Source organism: Zootermopsis nevadensis, unplaced genomic scaffold (assembly GCF_977971745.1).
Source record: "Zootermopsis nevadensis isolate Lab colony 2312 unplaced genomic scaffold, Znev_1.0 Znev_ptg000022l, whole genome shotgun sequence".
NCBI classification, from domain to species: Eukaryota; Metazoa; Arthropoda; class Insecta; order Blattodea; family Termopsidae; genus Zootermopsis; species Zootermopsis nevadensis.
Window position 1 is genome coordinate 27,452,765 of NW_028259154.1, and position 26,888 is coordinate 27,479,652.

The following is a 26,888-nucleotide window of genomic DNA, read 5'->3' on the forward strand; positions in this document are numbered from 1 at the left end:
CATCGAACCCAAACCCACCTTGGCAACAATCTACAAAGAAGAAGGGAACGGTTTCACAACCTCTTCAAATGCCGTGCTTTCAGTTAACAGATGTGTTTATTTATTCACGGTATTTTTAGGTATTTTAATGAATAAGCACAAAATATTACCACAAAATACACAAAATTGAATTTCGTTAAGGCACATACAGAGTAACAGGAAAATGATACAGCTCTAATCAAAGGGGGAACTCAATTCATGTTTCCGAGATAAAATCAAATACAGAATCAGCTTAACAGATCGTAAGCCGGGCCTGAAAGAAGACTTCACGTCTTATAACTGCCTCGAACCTGGACAATACCTCACCAGAATGCGCCACTAACCAGGACGTGGTTAACATAACACATCATTTATTCCGGCCCGAGTCCATTGTGTTACAAGACAGAACAGTTTCATTTCTTCGAGGACACCAGCAGAATCTAAAGTTCTCACGGCGGTAAGAACGAAATTTCTTTCGTTCTGGATTGACCACTGATCGGCGCTGCAACCAAGGACACAGTCGTCATCCTCCACCTTTCCTTCCTCAAGCGCAGAAAAATCAATAACGTCCCGAAGTTCCTCGTCCGCCAGATGGCAGGAGAATGTTGATGTAGACCATGCACGCAGCTAGTTTCAGCTCGCAGACACAGATAGCGCGCGTGTCAACACTTCCACTTCCTGTTCGTACAGCGGATGTAATGACGACGTATATTAATTTGCACGTGTTTAACTATAAGCATAATTCACTATGGCGTGTAATTAGCAAATGGTCATTTTTGGTCCAACAACACAAAGTTTATTCGCGGGAAATCTGTTGTCTCGTCTCAGTAAATAAAGAAATTAATTAATGCCAGACGGCATGACAAAATATCCAAAAGACAGTCGCCTTCCTTTGAATTTTAAGTTAATATTCTTTAACGATGCCATTTTATAATGACTCAACTTTTCGGTTCATAATTAATATATGATATAATGATTACCAGCCCATGAATATTGGTCATCTGGAGAGAACTTTTGACTGTGAAAGAGGCTTAGAGCCTGCCACTTCAAAACCATCGTCAGTACGGGCTTCTACTGCACATTTTTCACATAACCGGAAATCTTCTAGAACTATCTAAACAAAAGACGGGAGTCTAACGAAGGTTTATTGCGATTACATTCCAAATTCTTTTGCACTAAAAGGGCTATAAGCTGTGTCTATTTCTTGTTCCTACTTTTTAATTTCTGTTTTGCATGGATCAGAGTCCTTCATCGGAATCCGATAGCAACTTACTCACTCAAGAAATCCACCGCCTTTCATTGAATCCAAAGGTTCATCACCGCCTTCACAAGATTATCCTTATTCAAATTCAACCCACTCTTTAACATTTAACTTCATTACAATCCATTTTAATATTATCCTTCAACTTACTCTTATGTTTCATGGTAAATTTAAAGTGACATAGAAGATGCTGTAGAATTTACTTTTTCTTACAATCTCTGATTGGTTAATTAGGTTAATGGACCTATAATAACTTCACCTAGATTCTAGGTTGTCCCCAGACATTGTGGCAAAGGGAAGGAAACCCCCGTCCTGCCAAGAATTGAAGCCCGAACGCCCAGTTCGTAGCTAGTAGCCTGAAAGAGGCCCCAATCCGGATTGACGGAGGCGTTACTTATATACTTTGTATATCATCTTGGAAATTCAGCGGACGCCGACTTCCTTATGAGCTCGGCGTAAACCGTAGTCAGAAATGTGGGGCGTAAGCGATGCCTTTTCTATTTGTGTAACTTTTCTTTTGAATTCGAATCGTTTCATTGGAAAACAGAGACAGATAACGGCGAACGAATAAAATGTACGGAGAAGAAACAGGGAAGGAGAATAGGAAAAGATGGAGCTGAAACAAGAGGGAACACAATAATAATTGTGATCTTACCTCTCGTTCCATGTGTGGATTTTCCACGGATCTGCGTTCTGACATTCGACAACCGAAACCTCCCAATAGCCGCGATGTACGCGACAGACATTAAGGAGGCTAATAAGTCCTTTGAAAGTGCGACAAAGTTCAAATACTTGGGAAAAACAATAACGATTCAAAATGATGCTCACGAGGAAGTTAGGAGGAGATTAAATTCCGGAAATGCTTGCTACTTCTCAGTTCAAAATATTTTGTCTTCCCGTCTGATTTCTAAGAACCTGAAGATTAAAGTATACAAAATACTAATTTTGCCTGTTGTGTGGTATGGGTGCGAAACATGGTCAATTTCGTTGACATTACTGTGTTGAATATTTCGGGCACAAACCTGGGTCCACATTTTCGCCTTCCGCTGTTATGTTATGGCAGTGAGCGTCAGTGTGGACCCGGCTTTAAGAGGCCGAGAAGTGAAAATGAAACTTAAAGATAAAAAGAAGAAGAAGAAGGCAGAGCTAAGACTCGAGAACAAGTGTCGATATTCAGAAAATCATTCCGTACCGAGCATATTTTATTAGCCACGTGATCTAATTAGAGGTTTGTGGCGACTATTACCGATTGGGTACAAGAATGCTTTGTGGGGTGGAGTTATTTTATCACGTGCTCGAGGCTGATTTTCAAAAGACATGCGTAATTTAGAATTTAAAAAGAACGGGTTATGACGACAGGCGTTTTACTTCTGTACGCTGTCAGAACTTTCGTTCACTGTTTAACGTTCAAATGCGGCAGGCAAACTTTTTAAATTTTGGGACTTTACTGAGTTACGATGCAACTGACCATGAATGCAGAATGCAACGTGCGTGTTATTTCAACAATTTTAGCGTTCCTGAATTTCTTGTCACAGTGAACTTACTAAAACTGCAGCTGTGGTGGCTTGCTTGGTGACACACGCTATGCGACTCCACCCCCATTTAAAAGAAGGTTGAGCTGAAACAGGGTGTTTCATGTTAATTGTCGTTGAAATAAAATTTACTGTGCGTTAGATGTATAACACACCTCTTTCGATCTTTACTTTTTATGTATGAGGGGATGGTTATTCATGTAATAAATGTTTCGAACCCCCTCTGAGCTTAAGATTATGGCAGAACAGATCTCTATCTATCTACCTGTCCGAAAGTCCATCCACCTGTCTTTATTATCCAGACTTTCCGCATAAAACACAGTAACTAAGTACAACAGCAGAGCATACAGGCTTGGATTCAAACCAGTAACCTGCCGAGTACGAACCCCATTCCACAGCGCCCAGTTCCCAAGCCGCGCGTCGATGCCTGTTCGTTGCTTGGTTCTCAGCGTCAATAACAAATATAATGCTCCATGCGCTGTGATCTAATAGGGCAAACCACGGAAGTTTAGAATACTTTTCCAGAAGTCTATGGATTCAGATTTCTTGAATAGCCCAGCGAAGCATTCTGTTCTATAGTTTCTTTCGCAGTCAAATCTAGAGCTTATAACGTGACGAGAACAGTCCTAATGTATTTGAATACATTTATACAAAGACTGAATAATGACCTCAGAATTTCATGAAGCTAAACCTACGATGGCTCAATTTTGTGGGCCCTCAGATTTTAATTGGGAAACTTGGATGTTTTCAAGTTAATGTATGTTCAATAATTCTCTTGTGTTTGGATTATCTACGACGCGAAACTTGGTCAGTGACATTTATGCAGTGTCACAAACGCCTACATTTTGCGTTTTGGACGAATGCTTTTGTGCTGAAAAGCATGAAACATTGGGTACTTGGCATAAAATGAATTAATGGTTTCATCATCGCAATCAGCTGTGCTGATGCAGTGAAAGGTTTCGACGGACTGGACTCGTAGGTCGATTGAATCTGGTGTCAGAGTTGCAATATTAAGACGAAAATTCTCCGGGATGTCGCGCCGTATAATACAGTAGAAACTGACCGACGTTTCAGAGGTGCTTACTTCCTGCATCATTGGGCACTCATCGCCCTGATGATGGTAGGTAATAAGCACCTCTGAAACGTCGGCCAGTTTCTACTAGATTACTTGCCGCTGTGAGAAGCTGAAATCTCACTTACAGCAAGGATGTTTCTGGCAAAGTGACAACTTGCAAGATCAAGAAGGAGATGGGGGATACCATTGAGGTTGGTTTTATGGAAATAAGTTGCGAGTACGTGGACTGGATCCGTGTGGCTTGGCACTAGGACAGACGGAGGATTCTGTTGATCCTCGGGGTTCTGTTAAAGGCCTGCTTCGTGTTCGGCAGGTCCCGGGTTAAAATCTCGGCTCAGAGCCCGGCTATCTCAGCCCCTTCAGGCAAATTCCGGGATGGTACCGTAAATTAGGCCACGACCGCTTCCTTCCACATCCTTTCTAATTCATTATTCATTGTCTTCCTCTCATTCGACGCTGTGTAATCCGTTGAATTGTAAAAAGATAATCACGAGGAGGTTTTATCATTATCGCAGCTGCGTCGTCTCACGCACGGCTCTGCCTGATTTCCGCTGGCCGTGACCTAAGTAATTGGTTCACGCGGCGATTTCTTGCTTCAGGCAGGATCCGGTACGAGAGCTCGTGGCAGAATTTCCTGAAGAGGACGTCTGCATTTTATGGCTGTCGACACGATCACTGTGATGGAAAAGTTCTCTTATCACGGAATGTTAAACTGCAGGTCGTGTCTCAAATATTTTTAGATGCATTTAACTCTTTGAAGCACAGTGGTAACTATATGTACCACCTGCAGTTATATTTATGGGGTCTTCTTAAGGTACAATTTGGCTGCACGCGACAGAGACGGACTCATCGCAGCTTCCCGCCACTCACTTTTGAGGTGACGACCGAGACATGCGGCAAAGTGTTTGTTTTGTTGAGACGCGTGCACATATTCTGTGAAAAATGAGTATAAAAATGCTTCTAAAAAGTTTACTCGAAGAAGAAGAAGAAGATGTGTTGCTGTGTTATTTGTTGCGAAAGAAAGAAAGAAAGAAAGAAAGAAAACCTACGAGTTCAATATTCAAAACCAGACGCGAAGAAGGGTCTTTCTGTCTGTTAATAAAGAATCATTTATCATTAGAAGAAGAAAGTTTCAGGAGTTATTTCAGATTGAATCAAAAGCAGTTTGGTTACGCACTGAGTTTAATAGAAAAAACATACAAACAAGAAAAACTGTCGCTCACGTTACGGTTAAGTTTCTTATATTGTATTATTACTAATTATGTCACAAATGTAATGACAATTGTCTTCATTCTGTGATGTTGGTTGGTTCGGGGGTCGAGGCAGTTCTTATAGGAGAATACCTCAGATGAACTTGGGTTGGACATCCCATGTTGCTCCTCGCATATCCATCTGAATCACTTCATAGTGACTTAAAATGTTAGCTTGTATTTTCAAACGTGGAGCCTTTACGTGGTTCCCAAATGAAGCAATTTCGTCTTCAATTTCTGTATCAGTGTTGGCACTTAACTGTTGCACGAGATTATCAAGAATATCATCATGATTGTTGTTGCGTCTTTTTCGTCGTGGAGGCTGTGGTACAGAGGACTGCGATGCTTCATCTGGACAACCTTCGCTGTTTTCAGTCCGAGTCTCAAACTGTGCGTTTGCCGCTGAATCTGACTCAACATTAGATGCAGTAGGTCTTTCTGTTGAAACCGGTTCTAAGAATTGGAGTCTCTTGAAAAAATCCCACTTAGAATTTTTCGGTGGTGCAGCTGATCCGGTTGACATTTTTCTTTTGCGTTTAAATCGATTGTATGAATCCCGTATATACTTCCAGCGTTTTCTACAGTCTCCATCTGAAATGAGAAAATACGCCCATTTTCGTGTGCGTGTTCTTTGTGTACGATATCACTTATTGAGTGATTGACAATTTTTTCCCTTCAGATTTATGGCGACTGGCGAAAGTTACGCTTCACTATCGTTTGCTTACCGTATATCAGCGCGTCATATTTCACCAATCGTGAAAGAGGTTCTTAGGTGTCTAAGAAACAAGTTGGTACCTCAACTCATGCCTGAACCTACGCAACGAGAGTTTCAACGCATTTCAAACGAATTTTGGATAAAATGGAATTTTCCGAACGCCGTTGGAGCCAATCTCTTTCAACTACAAAGCTTTCTTTTCTATCGTTCTTTTAGCCATCGTGGACGCTAATTACAAGTTTATTGCGGTCGACGTCGGTGCGTATGGCAAAGAAGGTGATTATTGGAAATAACTTTAATCTTCCGGGTCCTGAGTGCCTTCCGGGAACCATTTCTAACTTTCAGGCGAAGCATCGGGTCTCGACGCGTATCTGATGAAGTTGCAAAGAATAACGTAACTGAACAGACATTCAATTATCGCCTTTGTCGTGCCGGAAGGGTATCGGAAAATGCATTTGGGTTGATTTGCCAAGTATTTTGAGTGTTTTATACACACATAAACATTTTGCCGGAGACATCTGATGATTTGATATTAGTCGCCTGTTACGCGATGGATTCCTAGTAAAAATCTGGAAAAACTTTCTATCACTTCAGTAATGACGTGGAAACAACGCCACCAAACACGCACTCCTTATCTCGAGCAGGAGGCGAGATAAGAGAAGAGTTGAGAAAATATCTCATGTCAGACGCTGGTGCAGTTTCTAGGCAAGTAGATCGAAAAAACCTGGTAATAATCCATTCATTGCATGACGTGTTTAAGTCTAGAAGACGTTATATTGTATTATAAAAACGCAAACAACTAACCAATTTTGTCTAATTAGGCGAGCTTCGGGATTTAGAGGGTTAAGTCTGGCATTTATGAAAGCGACAGTGAACTTATGAGTCCTGCAAATTTCGTGACTGTCAGGCATCGAGCAGGACCCCGTTCCTTGGCGTATAAAAATGTATTCTGTGAAAGTTAAGTTGCCACCACGCCCCGCAGTAAAGCTGACAACCGATTTCAGACTACGTTGCCGATAACTGGGTTACACCGAACGCCTATTGATTGCAGCATCCTTGGCGATGTAAAAGTCTGACCAGAACGAGCTGCATGGAGCAGAGTCCATCTTCAGCCCTCGGTCGGTCGGCTAGTCAAATTCTGAACGAAATTCTTATCTCCTTATAACGCAGTTTCCTCCTCGCTCTTGTCACTTCATCCGTCTCGGGTCCAGATATTACCCTCAGCGCTCTCTTCTCAGACACCCCGAGTCTGTGTTTTCGCTTGAAGTGAAAGACCGGGTTTCACACCCATACAAAACAGTAGGAAACATTCGTTGTTAGAGAGGAGACGGGAAACAGAAGATTGTGAACTGCGGGCGGGAGAATGTGAAGGTGCGTCGTGCAGTTGTAAAACGCTTGGAAGTGCCTGAGGTAAAGTTGGTAATCGGCTTCCTCAGACGTTGGTAGTATTTCGTAGGATTGGCGGGCAGATTGAAATAGCTGAAGATTGTCAGTTTGTAGATAATAATATGAAGAGTTTTATTCAGTCTCAAGACAAGATCAAGTTCACGCGCCCTGGGACCATGAAGTTTATGTATAATATCGAAGAAGGTGGCGTGATGTCATTCTCTTTATGAGTGCGACCTCACACGTGATCTCGTTACAGGCGATGACATCATAAGGAAACTGTTATCACAGGAGGCGTTGCGAGCTGTGAGGGCGCTCTCATATTACATCTGCTTAATCTCAATACGTGGAACTTACACAGTGTCTGATTTTAATTCCGATCGAGTTCGGACCTCAGCTTCTGGGGAATGCGGTGATGATCCTTCGTGGAAGTGTAGGCAACTGTCAGTTGCTCGAGAGACGTGCTAATTCCTTTCTTGTAGCTCCTGAGAAATACCGCCAGTCGTTTTCTGGGTCTCTCCGACTGTCGGTTGTTTCCATGGAGACGGTTCCCTGACCTTGACCGCTATTTGTGATCTGGCCTTCGGCGTTGTGCGAGGGCTGGGCCTGCCAAAGAATTACGGAATGTTGGTCGTTCGCTTAATAACTCGCCCTGCTCGATTAATCCAGACCCGGGGACTAACAGGAATCTTTACTCGAATTTACCGCGGGCCGGCGAGGGAAGTAGGTTGTGTGGATAAAGCTGGCTCAGGAGGAGAATGCCCCGGGTTGCTGCCCTCAACAGCGCTGAACGGATTTTGATGAAACTGAACGCGAACTGGCGTCGGTAGGCATCGCTTCGGGAAATTCTCCGCTCCACATTTAGCTCATCTCTGGTTTTCAGAGTTCACTTGGCAAATGTTCACATTCGCTGGCTTCATATTTTAGGGTAACAAGTTTGAATCCACGAAGTCATTGTCATTATCGGAGATAGAATTGAAGTTGCTCAAAATCTGCCACCACGCGAGATCCGACATCCAGACAATTGTCTCAGTTCCTTGCCCACGTAAAACCGACGTTTCGTGAACAAACCCTGAAGATGGGGACAGATTTTCTTCCCGAAACGTCGGTTTACTACGGTAACCAGTTGATTATGTGTAATAAAATTGTCTGTATCTTGTGAATCACACAAAACATCATAGTTGAATGGTTAGTACTCCTGCTACATGTTTGGCAGGTCCTGGGTTCAGATCTTGGCCTGCAGACTGGCTATCGTGACGAAGGCTTGTTGTGGTTTTCCTCAGTCCCTCCAGAAAATGCTTGGATAGTTCCTTAAATTAGGCCATGATCACTTCTGTCCACATGTTTTCCAATTCTCTGTTTACTATCATCCTCTCACTCGACATTATATAGTCTCAGCTAGTGACAGCATCGTTAAATAAATTGTGAGTCACATGAAGATGGCTGCCTTCTGGGTTGTAGCATTACAACACAGAAAACGAGTCATATTCGTACTCGCCACTGTGAGAACCTCAATTCTTACTGTGACTCGCATGCTTTTGTTATGCTGTAACTTTGTGTGCCTGAAACTCGGGACTGTCAGTGTGATGGTATGAGATAAGAAATTCATGAACATGTGTCTGCACGACCTTGAATTTTAGGACATCCCATCTTACTAGTGACATCTTATAAATTGATCTGAAGTTGTCACTGACATGAAATCCCACAGTCTTGGACTGGGGACATTAAAATATCATAGTAATTTATAAAAAATACATTTAACACTGCTTTAGCTTTATTCAGCTTTCAGTATCACATTTAATTTTCATTGTTGCAATTTGCATGCTCTTTCCTAATGTTCTTCAGTAAGACATCCTAGTTGCTGATTTAACTTCCTTGTGTAGAGCAGATGCTCATGGGAAAAGAGTGTGAAGATGACAGCGTTGTGGGATATTGCGCAGTGTAGTGTAATATAAATTGACACCATTATTAGGCGATCTCTCTGGTGATGAAGGCAGTAAGCATATTCCCCTTGTTACTTCATGCTTTTGAGTTAGTCATGTTTCTTTTCTGTATTAATAACATAGGCAGGAAAACTGCAACATGAGTTAAGAAAGATAAAAGCAGTAAGTACAGTTTCTATGGGATATTATGATACAAGGTATAAAATGTGAAAGTAGGGCAAGGAAATATCTCAATTTGGGAACTCTACATTCAGACAGGTAAAATGCCATTTGTTGCTTTCGAACATTTTCGCTAGATCTACTGATACTATTGGTAGCACTGCATTAATCTAAATATATCGATATGGGAAAGAATGACTAGCGAAATTGCGTCGATCACTTTCGTAACCTGTTTTGAAGTACAGTACATATCTCTTGTACAGAGGTTTTGCAGTTATGTCAGACAGCAGACTGGCCGTATCTGATGCGAAGGTCTGAAAACACAAGCACACAAACTGTGATGATCTCGTGGTAGTGGATTGTGTCTTGGAGTCTACGACTAGACAGCGGCGGATTTATCGTACGTAGTAAGATTTAGCAATTTGTGCGTTGTATTATAATTTTAACGGTTACATTATTTCTTGACGATGACTTCGCAGTTATACACACGAAAGTAAACAAGGTACGAAGTACTGGTTAATCTTGCACTTGTACTACCTTATCCGTGTGTTTGGTCACGTAACTTCGTCTTGTTTCAGGTTCGGACTTCTGTAGGGCCCTATTAAGCATGACAGATCTGCGATTCGATGGCCGAGTGGTTGTAGTTACAGGAGCTGGTGCAGGTGATTATCGTACACGAAAATAATGTTTGTGCCTGATCGCTTTTCTAGTATGCAAGACTTTCTTTCGGAAATATTTAATTCTTGTCGAAATTATTTTAGGTTATCGTTCTTGTCTTCGCGGTTTCAGCTTCATTAATGACTATATTGTACAAAAAAAATATAGTTCTTTCCCTCATTTGTTAAGACAAAAATATGAAATTGAAGGGTGTGGGCTGCTACAACAGTATGTTTCCAGTTTTAATTGTACCAGTTTGTGTGTGTCCATTTCCATGGATAAAAGTTGTCATGATAATATTAAAGTATGATGAGACTCCACATGCCATGTGATGTGTGCACTGCAGAGGTGAGTTAATACCCTTCTCTTTTATCATTTGTCTGTTTCCATTGTCTCATAATCGTATTAATCATGGCATTTGCTTACAACTTCTTGCAATGAACAGTTCTGTGTGTCGTTTCACCCACTTATCATTTCTTGTGTGCCAGTTCCTCATAATTCTGACGAGCCATGACTTTATGTTTCAGGCCTGGGTAAAGCATATGCCCTGCTGTTTGCGGAGCGTGGAGCATCAGTTGTGGTGAATGACCTTGGTGGTGGTCGCCATGGCGATGGGAAGAGTAGCAGTGCAGCAGACAGTGTTGTAGAAGAGATCCGGCACAAAGGTGGGTTTAGTGCATTATGATGCTTGTTGGCTGCTACTGCATTCGCATGTAAGTTTCTTGTTTGTCCTCTCACCTCTTCTCTTTCTCCTTCCTTCTTACAAACTGCTTTCTGCAGAGACTAATTCTGAAAGAGTTAAAATTCACAAGCGTCTATTATCATTGTGGTTCTGACCAGTTTCAAGAGACTGTCCATGGCATTTGCCTAGAGAGGCTGAGGAAAACCTTGACAAATACTGTCTGCTATGCTGAGCTGTTTTGACTGTTATTGATATTGTATAGGAGGCCAAAAGAAAAGGGACTATGGTAGATTTCTTGAGTTCAGGGATGGTTTTGCATGCTTTTTTGTCTAGTTACTAGTGCTGTTGAGGTTTAATGATCATTTGTTACTGTTGCAGGCTTAATTCAGGACGTACACCTAACAGGTGCTTTCAAGGCAACTCGAGCCGCGTGGCCTCACTTCCGTAAACAAAAGTATGGACGTGTCATTGTGACATCCTCCAATTCTGGTCTATATGGGAACTTTGGGCAGGCAAACTACAGGTCGGTGTTAGTGACACTTCAGTATATTTATCTTTCATAGGATTGATCATTTGTATAATGTGTGCGTGATATCTTGGACATTAATCTGTTCTGCTTTGAATATCTTTGGGATTTAAAAGTATTAATTACAATACACCCCTCCCCCCGCCTATGAAATATTGATTTAACATTCTGGTTATTTATAAAAATAAAAGTTTGTCTTTGGTTGCCAGAAATGGTAGAAACTGTTTTCCCCCACAGTTCCTCAAGACAGATGCTGGGTTAGTGTGTTATATAACCGAGGGTCACTTCTACATCCTCTCCAGTTCGCTCTTCCTTTCAGGACTGTGTAATTTGTGCGGCTGAAAAGTTGTTCTCAAATAAGAAAGTTGGTGTGAGCGATGGCCGCTTTATGCATTTCTTGGGAGGAGTCCATGTATGTTTTTTTTATGGTTGCAGTGCTGCCAAGATGGGGCTGGTTGGTCTGAACAATACGTTAGCGATAGAGGGCAGGAAGGACAACATCCACTGCAATGTGATTGTGCCAACTGCGGCATCCCGGCTTACTGAAGACATCCTGCCACCTGGTGGGTCTGAACTTTTAATGCTGCTGATACTAAAGCCTGACAGTGTGTCACTTCTGTTTACAATAAATGAACATCAAAATGATGCAAACAGTGCATTTTGGAAGTATATTCACCCTTTTGTCATATTATCAGTTGTAATAAATAGTTCATGTTTTGGAGATCTGTTATCAGCAGTTTTTAATATTGTCTCATGATTATAAACACTAATGTGATACTGATAAGTCACTTGTTTGTTGCACAGATTTCTTTGCGCAGCTGCGCCCAGAGCTGATTGCGCCAGTCGTCGCGTGGCTGTGTCACAAATCCTGTGAGGAGACTGGCTCCATCATCGAGTCTGCTGCTGGCTGGGCAGGAAAATGTAAGGGTCAGTGGCACCCCTGTTCGGAATATGCTCGATGCCTGTAACGACACCACTGGTTCTGAGTCATGTGATGCCGTCCAAAACAGGACTGCATTTCATTAGGGTCATGAAGGTTGGGTCTGTTGTTGCTCTTTCAGTGAAATGCAGAAATGATTTTTTCACTGCAAATCACAATCGTAGATAAGTCGCAGAATCTGCATGTGGACTTCCGTAGATGTGTCAACAGCGGTAGAATGACCGGATTCATGTTTCAAGGGTCCTGATTTCAGTGAGACAGCTTGGAATAGCCATGAAGCGCAGTAATGATAGACAAGCAGAGAACCGTTTACCTCCCGTGCTGAGTGTCGGCAGAACTTTCCATCAGGATGCGTTCTTGTCTGACAACCTTCAGGTTATCTGGTGCGTTCACCGGGCGGCCTGCTGCGTGCACAGATGAATGAGCTGGTGACGCCAGAGGCTGTACGTGAGAACTGGGGCAAGGTGACAGATATGTCTGCTGCCGTTAAATTGGAGTCCATCCAGGAGGCATCTGGTACCCTGATGACCGTTCTGGAGCAGATGAAGTCGAACTCTGGGCTTTCTTCTGATGGCGTGAGTTATGACTCGATGTAGTTTTTTGCATATGCTTTCAGATAGTAATTATTCAAGTTACCCCTGTGTCTAAGCACCATCCAGTGGAGGTGTATAGAGGGAGTGTAGTATAAGACGTATGAATGAGCAGAATTAATTTTGTTTATTGTGTACAGGATTTTAGCCCGTCGCCATAATTGTAGTACGTGGTTTACGTTACTTCAGTTGTGGCTTACGCCACTGGAGGTCCAGTATTTTGTTAAATGAGGTGTACATTAGTTTTGGCAATGGCTGGTGCTGCCATCCAAGTATTGATGGTGGCTAATCTTTGTGCAGACTTGAACTTCTTTTGTCTTCTTGGTGACACTTATTCTGTGAACATGGTTTAAGGTCCTGATTTCCTTTCCAGAAGAGTGTTGTGACAAAGTTCCAATACACTCCTCATGACCTGATCCTGTATGCACTGGGAGGTGAGTAATGTGCCCTTATGTGCGTGTGTTTGTGACAGTGTGACAGACAAGTAATGTGTTTGTTTTATTGCAGTTGGTAGCACTGTGACCAACCCAAGTGACCTGAGATTCCTGTATGAAGGCCACGCAGACTTCTCTGCGTTGCCGACGTTCCTCGTGTTGCAAGGCGTGTCTGCCGTGATGGAGTCTAGTGTTACTGCTGAGGTGTTCAGTGGCAGGGATTTCAATCCTGCCAGGGTAAGTGAGGTTATGTCTTGATAAGCAGACTCTTTTGAGGATAACCGCAAGGTTCAGCATCGGTCATTTCGAAGCCTGCCTTCGGATGCAACCCTGAGCCACCTCACAATCTTCTTGCTGTGTTTTCATCTCTGTATGTGCATTTCTTGCCTTCGCAGCTGAACATGTCCATATATCTTAACGCAAGGCACATTTTACTGCCTGTGCTTTGTCTATTACGAATATAATAGCCAGTCTCCATCGCACTTGACTTGTTTAGTTCACTGTACATGCAGTGAGGAAGAAATTAAAAGTCTGCTGGTCCTCATGGAATGAAAGCAGATCCAGCTTCTGCAAAAATAATACTGCTGTGGGTTGTTTTTCTGTTCAGTGCAACGGAGGATCATTCAGGTCGTATTCTATGCTAGTGAAGTTGTAATTGAGCAGTGTGGTGTGGACTCGGGGAATGCTTGCTATCATTCAGTCCAAAATGTTTTGTCCTCTCATCTCACATCAAGAAAACTAAAGATACAAAAGTTGTGCTGTATGGGTGTTAAACTTGGTCTCCCACTTTGAGGGAGGAACATAGATTGAGGGTCTTTGAGAACAGAGTGTTTAGGATATTTCGACCTAAGAGGCAGGAAGAAAATTGCATTATGAGCTTCACGGACTGTACCCCTCACTTGATACCGTTAGGGCGATTAAATCGAGGAGGATAAGACGGGCGGGACATGCGGAACGCATTGTGGAGGGGTGGGGTGTTTACAAGATATTGGTTAGAAGGCCTGAAGGGAGGAGATTGTGGGTGAGACATTGGCGTAGGTGGGATGGCGTTAAGATGGACCTTTGGGAGATAGGAATCTATGGAGCAAACTGGATGCAGCTGGCTCAGGTTAGTCTTATGGCAGGCTTTTGTGAACTCAGTGATGAACCTTTGGCTTCTATAAAGAAAGTGTTCTATTTTTTGAGAAGCCAAGTATACAGTCAGTTTTTCAAAGAATATCCTGCACCATAGAGAGAGAGAGGATAGAATTCACACTGATTCAGTGAGCTGCACAGAGTGTAGATGCTTCCCACTGGCATGCCACTCGGTCATGTAAACAAATGACAGTATTCAGTTCTTTTTGCAGATATATCATAAAGTATTTCTTTCTTTCTTTCCACTAAATGGATTCGAGAAGTTCTGCTAACTTAAAGATAGTTCAGTGGTTTCGACGTAGAGACTGATTGGATTATGAACCTTAGGGTTGCTGATGAGGCACAAAGGAATGAGAAACGATTGAGTACATAATTGGAGTTGACTGAGGAGGATCGTGTTGCCAGATGTTGCCAGATGTTGCATGGTGAGCAGTACTTGGAGGTTCTGCGTCCCATCAACAGTGAAGGGACTCTTGAGGTGCACTGCAAGGTGGTGGATGTGTTGGACAAGGGATCCGGGACTGTTGTGCTGGTGGAAGGTGAGATAAAATTGTGCAGTATGATCATTCCATTTGTAACTTCTGTCAACTTGGTTCGTGCAGTTGTAACGTGTCTCTTTTTCTTTGATCTGTCTAGGCTAGGGGGAATATAAGTGGTTTAAAAGTCTAGTCTTCAAGGTGATACAAATTCAGTTGATGTCTGTTGTCATTATTGCAGTGGAGACATTTGATGAAAGTGGTGAGAAGGTGGCACAGTCCCTGCTGACAACATTTGCTGTTGGAATGAAGGGTGTTACAGACAAGCGTACTTCACCCTATGATGTGCCAACAGCAGAACCACCAAAGCGGATTCCTGATTTGTCTGTTGAGCAACACACGTCTCTTGATCAGGTCAGAATAGAGGGAAGCATGTGTTACGTGTGAGGCTCTTTGGTTATTTTTCTTGGGGGGGGGGGGGGGGGGGGGGTGAATGTAACTTTTCTTATTCTGTGTATGTATTTTTAGTTTCTTCTGTCAGTAGTACTAACGTGTGAAATATGGAGAAGAAGCACAATCTAATTAAGATCTTGACATATTTGTGGTGATAGAGCTTTGTAAAATGTGCATCCTTAAGATTATTTGATGTAGACTGAAAATGCTGACTGCGTTCAATCTGCACTTATTGCTGTGTGTGAAAATTATGACTAATGAAACACTGCAGCTAAGTCTGTAGAATTTAGTATGGAGAGAGATCATAAACACACCTACAAATTAATTGTCAATGTTTCTTCACTTCAACATTATTTCCTGCAGGCTGCACTCTACCGACTGTCTGGAGACCGCAACCCACTTCACATTGACCCGAATGTGGCTGCATTTGATCGGCCCATCCTGCACGGTCTGTGTTCGCTGGGCTTCTCAGCCCGCCATGTCCTACAGCAGTATGCGGATAATGATCCAACCAAATTCAAAGCCATAAAGGTGTGTAATAGAAACATCTCTTTTTGGGGCTTTCCTATTTTCACATTCTCATGATAACATTCCAGCACCCTCTTTCTGTTGTTCTATGGATTGTTTGTGTTCACAGCATTTTTCACTTGCCTCTTCCGTGTCTGATGTACAGTTCAGTTGATGTCAGTCATTGTGCTTTCTTATTCTTTCCACATGCTTTCCTATTTTCTCGCATCCCTGTTGGAATACTTCATAACCGTGACTCCCATTCACAGTGGATATGTTAAGGGAGGCCTATGGTAAGTAAAAAAATATTCATGTGAAGCATGGTGCAATGGTGTGGCTTGATAGTAGATTTCTAAGTTGTAATTCCGGAGGACTGTTCATAACATTTTACCATTTCAGTCTCTTTTTTTTAATTTTATCATCTTGTTGCTTTGTAAGTTCTTTGTACTTTTTTTCCATCAGAGAGATTGTTAAATATGATGTTATTTCATGAATGTGTTTCATTTTCAGAGGTTATATAGCATCAGATAGAATGAGAGGATAATGAATGGGTATGAATTTGGAAAGGGGCAGTAATATTAATTTTCATGTTACTATGCTGGAAGTTCTTTGGAGGGACTGAGGAGAACTCTGATTAGCCTGAGAAGGATAGTCAGAAACTGGACTGAGATGCAACCTGATATCCCCATTAATATGGTTTAGATCGTTGCACTACACAGGCCATCAGAGTGGGAGGGTATGAAGAAAATGATGACTGTCACTGGTTTACAGGCTCGGTTCAGCAAGCCGGTTATCCCTGGGCAGACACTACAGACTGACATGTGGCAACAGGGGAACCGTATCCACTTTCAGACCAAGGTGAAAGAGACGGGGAGCGTGGTGATATCTGGCGCATATGTCGATCTCACCGAGGCATCCGTCCCGCAGCACAAGGTACGTTTTTGTGGCTGACTGATGGGCCAAGATCATCTTTGATGATGGTTGTTCTGCTGGTGAGAAATTTTGTTGCTGCTGGCCTTTCACCACGTTCACATAATTCTGCCCTTATGCTCTGTCATGAGCTGGTTGAGTCTATCTATTTCTTCACATCATATTTCTCTAAGGTGCATTTTAGTAATGTCTGTGTGTGTGTAGATCTCCGAAGTACTGTTTTCCTTTCAGCTTTTCCAATGAAATTTTTGTGTTAAATTTCATGTCTACGCAGTGGAAATAAAAAGTCACACATATTGCAGGTTCCTCACAGAAAAATGCAATTTGATTATGCAGTACACTGCTACTAAACAAGACGAAGCATTTGAGCTGTGTTGTTTGCATGTAAAGCTTACTTAATATAAATGTACATTTTGATGTAAATTCTGTAATTGTGTGTTGGAGAATGTTTAATTTAGTGTGGGTTTAATGAGCCAAATATAAGATTTAATTCTGGATTTTTAGTAAAATGATAAGAAAGCTCTGATGGGCAGGGCATACAGCATGCATGAGCAAGACATGAAATGAGTACAGAATTTTGTGTGGAAAACCTGAGGGAAGAGATGGCTTCAGAGACCAACTCATAGATGGGAGTGTAATATTAAAATGGATCTTTAAAATACTGGGTGTTAGGTTGTGGATTGTGTTCAAGTGGTTCAAGATAAGTCCATGAGGCAGGCCTGAGCTGTGTGGTGTTTGTTCCTACAGATTGCAAGTTGTGTTTATAATCGATATAAAGTGTAACTGATATTCTGTTATCTTGTGATAACCTGCATTGTTCAGCCTAGCAATTTCTTACTCTCAGTGACAAGGTTATGTTTCCTTTTTGTTAAGATCCCAAACATTACAGCATTGCTAGTATCACATCTTCAGTAAGATCCATTTTAACCCTTTAAAGCTGAGTTGTAACTGTATGTACCACCTGCTGTAACAGTCATTATCTCTGCATTTTGCCCACAGAATATATAATGTGGGTTTTATATTGATCTCAGAATAAACAGTAATTTATTTCTCTAAGCAGCATTAACTAGTTTAGTGTTGTCGTGGAGACGTGTTGTGTTTTCTTTGAGGTAACAATGGATTGATAGAATATTATGCACCTTCACTGTGGCTGAAGGGGTTAATTATTTTCTTTAATTTCCTAGTTGGTCTTCAGAGGTTACTCAAAAGCTCTATGGAATTTCTTTGTTTTCTCTTTCCTAGTTACATTTCCAGCTTATGGTAAATATCTGCAAATCAATTTCTCAGGATATTTGCATCTTCAGTGGGCAAAGTGAGGAAGAAACTTCACGATTTGTACAGTTCACTTAGTGCTTTGTGAATAGTGAACTGTGGGAGACAAAGAGAAGTTGTCACATGAATACATTGTTTCACTACACTTGTTTATGTAAAATGTCATTAGGTCAGAAATTGGCTTAGACTTGGAAAAAAATTTTGGCATGATGCTGGGGGTGGAGCCGAGTCATGATATGGCCATTTGTGTGTGTTTTGTGTAACAGAATAATGAACCTTTGTTTTGTAAAAGCAGTAAGTTTTTTGACTAGCTGAGTCACTGTCAAGGAGGCAGGAAAGACTTTGCACTTTAGCCTACATGTAAGGTTGTCTTGATAACATGTACAGTACAGTACAGTACAGTAGCTGTGTTCAAGGTCATGGAAGAAACACAAGTGAGTAGCTCTGATGTATGCTGGTTGCATCAGTCAGTCACTATGCCTGCTGTGATGAGGTCCACCAAGGTGAGGGAAGTGAAAACTGGAATTTGTAGTTCAGAGGCATATCTCATGTCCTGACATAGAATGAAAATATGAACATGGTTTTGCATTTGTTTTTAAGCTAAAAATATAGTATTCATAAATATTTAACACGTTCAGGAAGTACTCATTATTGATTACAGAGTGTGTAACCATCGAAACTACTCTCAGTAATGCTAAAGATCAAATTACATCATATCCATATTTTTCCACTTTTGTATGGTTGTAAAATATGGTTTCTTTCTTTGTGTGAAGAACCTAAATTGTGTTTGAAAACAACCAAATATTATTTGGGATCTTGAAGGATCAAATAAGTGGATTCTTAGGATAGTGAACTAAAGGACTAAATGTGTTGTTCATAAGATGAAAACACATAATGTATGCATAGTTTGGTGGGAATCCTGTTAAAAAAATTGGACATAAGTAAGATTGAGAATTTAAGGGGAGGATAATATTAAGCTGGATCTTAGACAAATACAGATGTGTTTGAACTGTGCCAAAGTGGCTTGGTCCTGCAGCTAGTGATACTGTTTGGTATTGGCAATGTTCGACCTTCGTTTTCTATCACCAGAGAGTTAACAGGTTCCTAGAGACATGCAGAAATGGTGTATGATGTTGGTGGCTTTGTAAACTGTAATGTGAGGTTGCATTGTTGGTGCAGGCATCCACATCGGCGCTGGATTCGGATGGTGTGTTTGACTTGCTGATAAAGCGGGTTGCGGCAAACCCAGAGCGTGCCAAGAAGATCGGTGGTGTGTTGCAGTACAACATCACCAAAGATGGCAATACTGTTGCCACCTGGAGTATGTATCACACAGTTGTCATGGATTTACAGCACTGTTAGAGAGTAAATTTTATACAGACTAACTTAAAACTTTCATCTGTTAAACGTTTTGTCTGTGCAGTTAACTCTCCTACTTCATATCTGGCAGATCTTGGGTTTGTATCTCATTTGAGAGACAGGGTTTTCTTATCATAGTCACGGAAGGCAATGATGAGACCCTCGCCGGGTTCGCTTGTCACGGCCACTTGCAGCTGAAACGGAAAGACTTGTTATGCATTTCTGTTGCGTCCTACAGGAGCAGTGTGTGACGATGTTAACAGAAACCCAAAAAACAAAACAAGAGATAAACTTAGGAATTTTACATGATTACAGGCTTTGTGGCATATGTATTTGTCAAGAAGTTCTGGAAAAATGAAATGTATGCAGAAATTTGATGGTGAAACCTGAGGAACACCACTTGGAAGACTTGTAAGAAGTTTGGAGATTAATATTCAATTTTAGCTTTGATGTTAGCTATATTCAGTCCTCAGTTCATTTTAATTATGAGCTTTGAATATCAGAGAAGCAGACAGAAACAAGTATGGTGTCCATAGATGGATTTTCCAAGTAATATTTAAATGTTTCAAAATGAAAATCATTTTATCAATCTGAAGAATTTGTGTTTTATGCTCATTATTTTACAATGGCTTCCTGTACATTCTAAATATATAATTTAGGACCAGCACAATGGAAATTACAAACATTTCTATAAATTTTGACCACGGTCCATGCAAGTGATAACTCACTTCAGAGGCATCCTCTGTTGGTCTGTAGTTGACTTCTGCAGCTGTGAAGTTGAAGTATCCATATTTCCTTGGTCTGACAACTACTACATGAGATACATTTGTCCCTGCAGGGATCCTGTCAATCTTGATGTTGAGCTGACCACCCACCAAAGTGAAGGCCTCTTTGTGAAAGCTACTGTCACTCAGCTTAACACCAAGAGCAGTACTTGTGCCAACATTATATAGTGTGTACTGCAAAGAATGTTGTGTGTTATAATCAAACAAGTTTATGAGGTATGTTGGTATTATATGGGTACTAAATACAATATTATCATGAGATGCTCCATATTCTTTGGCTTGTAACATAAACGGCCTATGATATGTAAAAATTTCTATTCTGCAAAAACAACCGGACGATAATTTTTCTGAAACAATATGACATCTAAATATCCCAGCTACTATGTCCATGTCTTCAACCAGATATCTATTCAGTATCTGTTTTGAAATTAGCAATCTGGCACCCGTTTCTTCTTCCTCATTACCATCTACATAAGCAGCTAGGGCTGCGAGAACAAAAATACTTAGAAATTTCATTCTTTCAAGACTTTTAACGAAATATTAATTTATACACTCCCCAACGTGTTGTACGCACGAGTACTTCGAATCTTTCCCAACGGAATGGCACTTCTTTATCAAAACTTCCAACTCGTTGCCAACTCACAAGCAACAAAGCATGTAATTCGACTCCTACTGGCAATGACCGCACTTAAAAATTAGTTCCGGTTCCCTTCATTGTCACCAATTTAAAAGTTAATGACGATAAAATATACCGTTCCAGCCGTTGCCAATGTTAAAATGAAACTGTTTTGGCTTCACTGTTAAACACGGAAGTTTAGAAGTTCCATAGTTTGTAACATGCTTTGTAACTCAGAACTGTAGTTTGTTAATCGGCTGTACTTCGTATGCGATTATTTGGAATAATTATTAGGCACATATGGATGTGCTTTGTTATCGGTAATATAACGTAACTGTGTTGAGAATCGTGTCGATGTCTCTGTCATCAGACCCGGAATTGGAAATGAAAGTTAAAAAAGGTTTGAAAACGTGTCAAACATGGATTGAGTTGTTTATGTTGAACTTATATACGTAACATTGCAAAGCACTGCCCCCGATGGTGGAGAAGAGGGTAGAAGTTACCAGACTGCATCATGAGTTGCAGGGACGTTGCTACGATGTGGAGTATGCCATTGGGTAAGGTTTAAAGGAAATTCTGTTCGTTCACTAGTATTCAAGAGGAACCTTGTTCCCAAGTGAATACTTTTCCACAGGCTTGTAGCAGCATCTTGCTCATTTCTAGTTGACATTTTGAATTATGTGAAGTGTAATTTCTTTATGTTACAAGGAAAGCTTATTATTTAATCAATTAACTTAGTGATTTTAGACCTTCATTCATTTGACATTTCTGCCTGGCAAAGGAATAAGATCCTGAGTCCTGACACAAAGTCGCCAAATATGGTGTGTGTGCGTGTGTCTATCTATCTATATATATATGATTTGGAAGAAAAGTGAGAATCACAAGACCTTCCCAGAACTTTGTGTAGTTTTTTCAGCAGTTGTATTGTTCTCCAGGGCAGTGAAGTCTATGGAGGGGGCAGAGGATAACCTTGGTAACATACAGGAACTGCTGAAGAATGCGGTGTTCTTGCGACAGCAGATTAAGTACGAAGAAGCTCGCAGGTGAGTGTTATTGTGAATGTTGTGGACGTGATTTCTGTGGTCTGTCTGTGCCTTCTCTCAGGGTTCTTCCCATTTTATTCATATGTGAACTGAATGTAAGATGAGCAAATGTGTTTCAGTTGGAAAAGAATGTACTATAGCAAGTACAGAATGCTAAATTTGTGGGTTACCTGTGTTTTAGAATACATGAAGGAAATAGGGTTTGGGGAATTTGGGACACAAACTTGTTTTATAGCAACAGGAAGGAAGTCTGTCACTAGTGTAAATCCCCCATAAATAAATATATCCTATGTGTAAGGAAGAAATGATCTGAATTGTTGTGTAGTACATGGACAAAACTATTCTGTGCAAATCCTCGTTTGGGAAGGAGTGATTCTACCAGTAAATTATAGCAGTGTGGTGTTAGCACTCCTGTTTCTCAAATGAATTGCGTCCTATGCACAAGTCTCAGCAGGGGATTTGCTGTCCTGACTGAAGAGGGTTTTTTTTGTCAGTTTCCTCAGATCTTCCAGTTGAATCTGATCATAGTGTATCAGAATATGCCAGTTGATCCAGTGGTTTTTGAATGACTTATAAAGCAGTCTTATTAATTAAGTACGCTGCATGTGTATGTCCATCTAGCCTGATTCAGTTACACAGCAGTTGACTGGTTTTTGTGAAATTTGGTGTGAATATCTACCATTTCAGTTCTCTTGATCTTCTGTTCATTTTAACTTTGTCATCTGCCATTACTGAATTGAGTTTTGAGGTTCTTATGATAGTGAATATGGAGGTGGCTGTCTTGCAGGTTGTTGCACCATTTAATGTAAAAATCAGTCTGTGCAACGTCGCAGGCAACCATCTTTGTAATGAGTTGTTTTGTAGGACACTAAATTAATTTTATTGCTCTGTGGATCACTGTTTCATTCACAGTAGTGTAGAATACCGGTCAGACAGTGTGTTAGTGATTTTTCACCTTGCTGTGATTCTTCATGTGTGTTAGAATTGTGTTTTGTTCTTGTGTGCTGATCCAAGAACATTTGGATTGGCATGCGCATATGCGCAACGCATGTGATTTATGTTGCATGTCTTGTCTGTGTAGGCTCCCCCACTAATTCTGTGAGATGCCAGGTAATTGCTGCTTCCTGCTGTTTATTATGTTGGTAGTATATTATGGTAAGCAGTCACTACATGATCATGATGAAATTGGGGATATCACATGGCCTTAGAATTGTTACTGTGTAGGAGAAAGAGTGCATGGTCACATGGACATAATGTTTCATTGATACAGAGGACACTACAGAACAAGGGAACTGTGGTCCTATAAGTGGGAAATATTAACCTGTCAGTGTGGGCTGTGTCGAATGGACGTCTTTGCACGGTGTGATAGGTGCCATGTATGTTTCCAACATCAGAGTGAAAGAAATGACTATATTTATTCAATTGTGAGGTGATACTGAACTGTGCAATATCGTTATACTAAGAGACAGTATATTTAAGACATTTATTTCCTCTATTAGGTTGAAGGCCAGTTCATGCTTCATTGTTCAAAGTTCCTGCTTTTGGAAAAGTTCTTAATTACAGATAATAATGGCTACTTATTTCACCTGCTGTTTTGTGTGGGTGTTAAACTTGGTGTCTTGCACTGATGTCTGTGATGAGCAGAATACATGTAACTAAGAGAAACATACAGGCAGCGAGAGAAAATTACATAATGAGGAGCTTCATGAATTGTGCTGTTTTTTTGGGAAAGTGTTCAAATCAAGAAACCAGTGGGTGGTTGGTGTTGCCCAAGGAATGTAGTGGCACTTCAGTATTAGCAGTGGATAGTTATATAATCAATATTGTTTGTGCATGTTTTTTTCCCTTCAAATTAGCCATTTAATTACTATGTATTTGCATCGCTGTTTGTTTAATTTTGTTCAGATTACAATTTCATGTCTTGGATCCTCCATTCACAATAATCCTAATCCCATTTAGTATTAAGTAATTTGTACGGTTGAAATATAATTATTAAATAGCCTACGAATCAATTAGTCAGTTCATTCACCCTTTTAGCCACTTGATCTCTTAATCACAGTCAGGCGGCTAAGCAACCAGTGGATCAATCAACTGCTCATTCTGTTCAAAGATATTTGTTCGTACAGGAACAAGGAGTCATACTAAATTAAGGGTTTGGTGCAGTCTTTACTGTATGATCTACTATTAGCTTCTCAAGGACTCTGCTTCATGAAAATTTTATTTACAATCACAAAATCATGTTTAGATCTTCAAGGACACTGGTTGACCACAGTTTGTTGGGAACAATACTGGTGATTCATGGTTAGGATCATTTTGGTTATATTTTGAGGATAAAATTCATATTTTGGGTATGAAATTCTTACTTGAAACTACATTTCTCGGGCATTTACAGTGAATCCTTCATTTAGTTCAGATGCCAAAAGTGGTGTTCTGAAAGTGCAAAGTTAAGAGCTTTCATTAAAGATTTCGGTGAGGAATATTTTAGTTCTGATGGAACAATTCTGTTCTGTAAACTTTGTGAAGTTAATGTTACAGCTGGTAAGGGATTTAATGTGCAACAACATTGTGATATGGCAAAACAAAAATAAATTGAGCAAGCAGTAGGCAGGTCAGGTTTCTGTTGCGATATGAAGTGAGCCTGCCAAGTGTACTGAATATACTCCACTGATTTCCTGGCAAGCAGTAGGCTGGTCAGGTGACAGACAGCTTTTCCCCGAGTAAAATCCCAAGGATCAATTAAGCTTCTTCTCTCAGCTATTCCCAGAAAGACAAAATGCATTCACTTTTAACTAACACAAATGCAAAAATAAACAGCATTCTGATGACGCAGTTGATTGAACATGTACTTTTGTTCTTGGGGAGGGGGGCACACCACACACACTTCTGAGTATATAAATGTCACTTATCAATGCCGTAAACGCCTCATGGCGTTTATTTATTTGATTCCTCGGGAATCATCGACACACAACCTCAACCGTTAAACGAGAACACCCTATCATTCCGTAACCTGATGACAGCCCACCTAGATCGCTGTTCGCACACATAAACTTACAGCACCTCCAAGACTCCGAAGACTAGATTCACGCAACAAATTTTACCAACTCTCTCTCTATCTATCTCTGCGCGAACTTGACCACAGCGAATTCTAGTAGCGAACCCAATGAACTACGTGTTGAGCGGGAAAGAGCAGGATATATCAGGAAGATCCAGAATCGTAATCTTGTAGGAGCCTGGTAGCCGAATGGATAGCGTGCTGGCGTGCGGAGGACGACATCGGCGGTTCGAGACCCAGCGGATTCTTACAGTAGTATTAATTCTTACTTAAGTATTAAGTTCTAAATATAAAACGAGGGCAGGACTCAGGACTCAAAACGATTTCTGATTTCTGATTTCTGCCCTCTAAAAAATAATTGTGGGTTAACGGGAGGGTGGGGCGCCTAATATGATAGAATGAGGGGGGTTATGCACAAATATATAAAAGGGGGCTCAGTTGGGGGTATACCAACAACATACAGACATCAAAGCATATGAGTCGAAAAAGAAACAATACAATCCAGCGAAATAAATCAAACCTGCATGCTTGTCATGTAAGCTGTTGAGTGTGTTCGCAGACTGACTTGATATCTGAATGACTTGATATCTGAATGACTTGATATCTGAACAGGAAACCTGATGGGACAATGAATGAAGTGTGTAATTACCTGACCTATAGGATGTACTTTAAATGTTGTGATTGTAAGTGTGAGATGATATGTTGACAGAAGTAAATGCAGTTTGGGATTGACATTATTGCTGTTTCCAGTTGGTATAGGTATCGTTTGTAGGCGTGGGTGGAGACTATTTGTGAAGTGATTTTGGTTTTTGTTATGTAGTGCTGTGACCGGAGCTGCAGGGGTATTTTCTGTGCTTGTGGTTAATTTTGAGTCTGCTGTGTTAAGCAAGGATAAAGGTTTTAAAACTTGTAAGTTTGGCGTGTGGTGTTTCTTATGAATTTGGATTTGCTTGCAAAAATCTCATGCCCAGTAGATGATAGATTTGTTGATTTATTTGGCTGGATTTTTTCTTTCGACTCAAGTGCTTTGAACACATTTTGGTTAAAGATTGTTGATTGATATGATGTCTGTTTGGACCACCTTTGGCTGCTCCCTCATAAATATATTTTTGCATAACTCCCTCATTCTCTCATCTTCGGCTCCCCACCCACCCGTTAACCCTCAATTATTTTTTTAGAGGGCAGAAATCAGAAATCGGTTCAGTCCTGCCCTCGTTTTATATTTAGAACTTAATACTACTGTAAGAATCCGCTGGGTCTCGAACTGCCGATGCCATTCGGCTGCCCTTCTGTTCCCGCTCAATACGTAGTTTACTGGGTTCGCTACTAGAATTCGCTGTGGTCAAGTTCGCGCAGAGAGAGAGAGAGAGAGAGAGAGAGTGAGAGAGAGAGAGAGTGAGAGAGAGAGAGAGAGAGAGAGAGAGAGTGTGTGTGTGTGTGTGTGTGTGTGTGTGTGTGTGTGTGTGTGTGTGTGTGTGTGTGTGTGTGTGTGTGTGTGTGTGTGTGTGTGTGTGTGTGTGTGTGTGTGTGTGTGTGTGTGTGTGTGTGTGTGTGTGTGTGTGTGTGTGTGTGTGTGTGTGTGTGTGTGTGTGTGTGTGTGTGTGTGTGTGTGTGTGTGTGTGTGTGTGTGTGTGTGTGTGTGTGTGTGTGTGTGTGTGTGTGTGTGTGTGTGTGTGTGTGTGTGTGTGTGTGTGTGTGTGTGTGTGTGTGTGTGTGTGTGTGTGTGTGTGTGTGTGTGTGTGTGTGTGTGTGTGTGTGTGTGTGTGTGTGTGTGTGTGTGTGTGTGTGTGTGTGTGTGTGTGTGTGTGTGTGTGTGTGTGTGTGTGTGTGTGTGTGTGTGTGTGTGTGTGTGTGTGTGTGTGTGTGTGTGTGTGTGTGTGTGTGTGTGTGTGTGTGTGTGTGTGTGTGTGTGTGTGTGTGTGTGTGTGTGTGTGTGTGTGTGTGTGTGTGTGTGTGTGTGTGTGTGTGTGTGTGTGTGTGTGTGTGTGTGTGTGTGTGTGTGTGTGTGTGTGTGTGTGTGTGTGTGTGTGTGTGTGTGTGTGTGTGTGTGTGTGTGTGTGTGTGTGTGTGTGTGTGTGTGTGTGTGTGTGTGT

The 26,888-nt window shown here is 41.2% G+C and overlaps 3 protein-coding genes across 10 annotated transcripts; 1 reads left to right on the forward strand and 2 right to left on the reverse strand.

The window, feature by feature from the left end:
* Window positions 1-5,076: 5,076 nt before the first annotated feature.
* LOC147873073 (uncharacterized) lies at window positions 5,077-9,355 on the reverse strand. The gene is made up of 2 exons (XM_087353774.1): window positions 7,595-9,355; window positions 5,077-5,727 (listed from the first exon to the last, which is right to left on the reverse strand). Exon 2 carries the CDS (start codon window positions 5,657-5,659, stop codon window positions 5,231-5,233), a length of 429 nt encoding a protein of 142 aa, XP_087209900.1. The 5' UTR covers window positions 5,660-5,727; window positions 7,595-9,355; the 3' UTR covers window positions 5,077-5,230.
* Window positions 9,356-9,923: 568 nt separating this feature from the next.
* Window positions 9,924-23,755, forward strand: LOC147873074 (peroxisomal multifunctional enzyme type 2-like). Of its 8 annotated transcripts, XR_015536548.1 has the most exons (17): window positions 9,924-10,001; window positions 10,524-10,661; window positions 11,057-11,201; window positions 11,640-11,767; window positions 12,009-12,131; window positions 12,520-12,719; window positions 13,108-13,168; window positions 13,242-13,405; window positions 14,718-14,841; window positions 15,020-15,192; window positions 15,595-15,762; window positions 16,510-16,671; window positions 19,120-19,261; window positions 19,615-19,710; window positions 20,138-20,300; window positions 21,636-21,743; window positions 22,825-23,755. XR_015536548.1 is itself a non-coding variant. In XM_087353759.1 (15 exons), exons 1-14 carry the CDS (start codon window positions 9,947-9,949, stop codon window positions 19,674-19,676), a joined length of 1,845 nt encoding a protein of 614 aa, XP_087209885.1. In that variant the 5' UTR covers window positions 9,924-9,946; the 3' UTR covers window positions 19,677-19,710; window positions 20,138-23,755. The 8 variants fall into 8 exon arrangements, 4 of the variants coding, with proteins under 4 accessions (XP_087209885.1, XP_087209888.1, XP_087209886.1 ...); XR_015536547.1 differs by having other exon boundaries at window positions 21,636-23,755; XR_015536549.1 differs by lacking the exons at window positions 19,615-19,710; window positions 20,138-20,300.
* LOC147873075 (translocon-associated protein subunit beta-like) lies at window positions 18,519-20,600 on the reverse strand. Its single transcript, XM_087353764.1, has 2 exons — window positions 20,028-20,600; window positions 18,519-19,493 (listed from the first exon to the last, which is right to left on the reverse strand). Exons 1-2 carry the CDS (start codon window positions 20,598-20,600, stop codon window positions 19,407-19,409), a joined length of 660 nt encoding a protein of 219 aa, XP_087209890.1. The 3' UTR covers window positions 18,519-19,406.
* Window positions 23,756-26,888: the final 3,133 nt, after the last annotated feature.